The sequence below is a fragment of the Pteropus vampyrus genome, unplaced genomic scaffold (genome assembly GCF_000151845.1).
Source record: "Pteropus vampyrus isolate Shadow unplaced genomic scaffold, Pvam_2.0 Scaffold20, whole genome shotgun sequence".
In the NCBI taxonomy this organism is placed as follows: Eukaryota; Metazoa; Chordata; class Mammalia; order Chiroptera; family Pteropodidae; genus Pteropus; species Pteropus vampyrus.
This window is the reverse complement of record NW_011888801.1, coordinates 6,625,393-6,628,291: the sequence shown is the minus strand read 5'-3', so window position 1 is coordinate 6,628,291 and position 2,899 is coordinate 6,625,393. Positions and strand designations below refer to the sequence as shown.

The 2,899-nt window shown below is 50.2% G+C and overlaps 1 protein-coding gene across 1 annotated transcript in view; it reads right to left on the bottom strand.

Annotated features, from left to right (window-relative positions):
* The window catches only part of SFTPD (surfactant protein D), a 32,451-nt gene that overhangs the window by 2,766 nt on the left and 26,786 nt on the right, over positions 1–2,899 (bottom strand). The window contains exons 3-7 of the mRNA XM_011355328.2: positions 2,143–2,259; positions 1,745–1,861; positions 1,320–1,436; positions 801–917; positions 79–162 (exon numbers count right to left, since the gene is read on the bottom strand). Coding sequence (XP_011353630.1) covers positions 79–162; positions 801–917; positions 1,320–1,436; positions 1,745–1,861; positions 2,143–2,259 — 552 coding nt within the window. The remainder of the gene's footprint in view (positions 1–78; positions 163–800; positions 918–1,319; positions 1,437–1,744; positions 1,862–2,142; positions 2,260–2,899) is intronic.

Below are 2,899 nucleotides of genomic sequence, written 5' to 3'. Positions count from 1 at the left end.
CCAACTCCCAACCAAGGCGTGGACTCAGTCTGGGGCTAAGCCTAAATGCCTGGCTCGGATTCAGGTCCAGGAACTCACCTTTCTTATACTGAGAGAAGGCATGCTGGAGGCTTTGTAGCTGTGTCTGTAAGGCCTCCACCTGCCGCCTCAAAGCAGTGATGTCTGCAGGAAAAAGACCAAGTAAAGACTAGCCCAGCATAGCTAGGGATCAGCCCTGAGCCTGGGCCTCAAGGGAGGGTGCCCAGTTGCAGGCTCATATTGGGGATGGGGATAAGGAGCTGAGACTGACCCTCAGGAAGCCCACATCTGCTGAAACAACTGGCTCCTGCTGCCCACGAGATTTCCTGTGGTTCCACTGTGAACAAACTGCCCTTTGAGCAGGTCCTAGCATCCCACTGACACTGAACCAGATGACATTTTCACTCCAAACTCTGAGAATCTGATAGCACTTCCTTTGGGAGGTTGGGAGGAACAGGAATACATATTCCTCAAGAACTTCCCACCCATTAGGGTATTTGATACTTGAAGCTATTCAATTAATTGGGAAGGGAGCTGTGCTTGTCCCAATGATCAGATGGAAAAACTGCTCAGGGCTGCCCTCCACAGAGTAATGAAGTCTAAAACCAGAACCTGATTGTCCTGCCTTCCAGTCTGTTAGCCTTTCCTGCTTTTTACCCACTCCCATAATTAATGGGGCCGAGAAAGGAGAGAAGGGGCTGTCCTGAGCTAAAGAGGGCCCTCTTCATCCTTTCCCTCCCCACCCTATTGCAGGCTCCCAGAGCTAGAGGAAGCTAACTTACCTGGAAGCCCACTCTCTCCCTTTGCACCTCTGTCCCCAGGAGCACCTCTGTCCCCTTTCAGTCCTGGAGGCCCCCTGGCACCTGGAGGTCCCTGTGGACCCATGGTTCCAGCAGGCCCTAAGATCAGAGAAGAAGAATTGGGTGAACTCTGTACACATTTTCCAGTATTTTCACCTTCCCCATATATGGACTGTGCTATTGCCCAACAATATACCCTCCCCACATACAGTCTGTTTCTAGAACCCAGTCATGCACCTCTCCGTACACTGACCATCCCCATCACCCAACAACCAACCTTCCCTTTATACAGACTAATCCTGTTGCTTACATTTCACTCTCCATAGATACAGACAGTTCCTCAAGCCCACGATGCACCCTCCTTGCATATAGGCTCACCTCAATGCCCAGTAATGCCATCTCTGACATGATGGAGGGAGTGATGTTGGAGGGGTAGGCATTAGCAACTTCAGGGGCACACAGCAGAACTGAAACCCCACCCTAGTGTCTTCCATCACTCACCTGCTGCCCCTGCATTTCCAGGGGCTCCACGCTCACCAGGGCTACCTCTCTCTCCCTTAAGACCTGTGGGACCTCTTATCCCTGCAGATCCCTGCGTGCCTGGGGCACCCACTTCACCTGAGGAAGAAACAAATTGGGACAAATGTGGCTGAGTGTGGATCGTCTATATCATTCCCTCAGTAGAAGCTTTTCACGCACAGCTTCAAGGTGAGAGAGAGAACTGGGGAGACTGTGCTCCTTACTGCCTGGGGCTACTCCATGGAGGCTAATGAAGGAATGTGGGAGGAAGGGGGCACAGCAAGGCTTACCCAATGCTGACGGTCTGGGTTTTTCCTGGCACTCTAAGCATGCCTTAGGTCATATCATGGATTGCCATTGTCATTTCTCCCTTATCCTCTCAGACAAGCCACATACCAACCACCTACCTTTGGGCCCAGCCTCTCCTTTTGGACCCGGTTTGCCTTGAGGTCCTATGCTCCCCTGAATCCCCGAGGGACCCTCTCTTCCAGCTGGACCAGGTATACCTGGAGGTCCTGGAGGTCCTGGGGGAAAAGACCAGCCCAATCAGTGACACTAAATCTTCTTGGAAGTGGGAGTAAATTAAAAGATAAGAGCAATAATAGAAATCAGAGAAGCAATAATATAAGTACCATCCTAAAGATGAAGCCCAACAGTAGTTTCAGCCATCCCTGAAATAATCCAGTGCCACCTTCAGCACAACCTTCTTCCTTCTTCCTGGGATGAGATCTGTGTATGCCTACTGGCATATCCTAGTGGCAGCAGCGCCACTTGCAGACATTGTATTCCATGCCCAGCTGCTCACCTTTTGGTCCAGTGTCTCCCTTTGGTCCAGGTTCTCCAGCAGAGCCATTGTCCCCTTTAAGCCCGACTGGGCCAGCTGGTCCAGGCATCCCCATTCTCCCTATGGCTCCTGGCAAACCTGTAGCAGCAGGAGAAATGGGCATACACCTGGCCCTAGGCCCAGGAGGATCCAGCACCTGCAGGGTAAGGCCCTTGGCACTCCTTCAGGGTTCTACAGGATATAGACATTCCACCTCCCACTCCTCGGTCCAGTGGTACTTCAAAAACTGGGTGTCTACATCCCTATTTTACAGGTGAGGAAACAGGCCTGCCAGAGTTGGAGGCAGATTCAAGCCTCTACTTGTCTAACTTTTCATGCAATGCACCTTCCCCTACCCCAAGGCCTCAGCATTTAGGGCAAGCAATCTGTCAGTATTTACCCTTGATCATGGACCCTTTGCTCTCCCCTTTCCAGAACCAAATTTTTTATCAGAAGTGACACCTGACACTAATCATCAGGAAAATGTAACTCCAACCCACCAGGTATCACCTCACACCTGTTAGAATGGCTCTTATCAAAAAGATAGATAACAAGTGTTGGCAAGAATGTGAAGAAAAAGGAGCCCTTGTGTACTGTTGGTGGGAACGTAAAATGGTGCAGCCACCGTGAAGAACAGTGTGGAATTTCTTCAAAAAATTAAAAATAGATCTACCATCTGATCCAGCAATTCCACTTCTGGGTATTTATCTCAAGGAAATGAAAACACTAATTTGAAAAA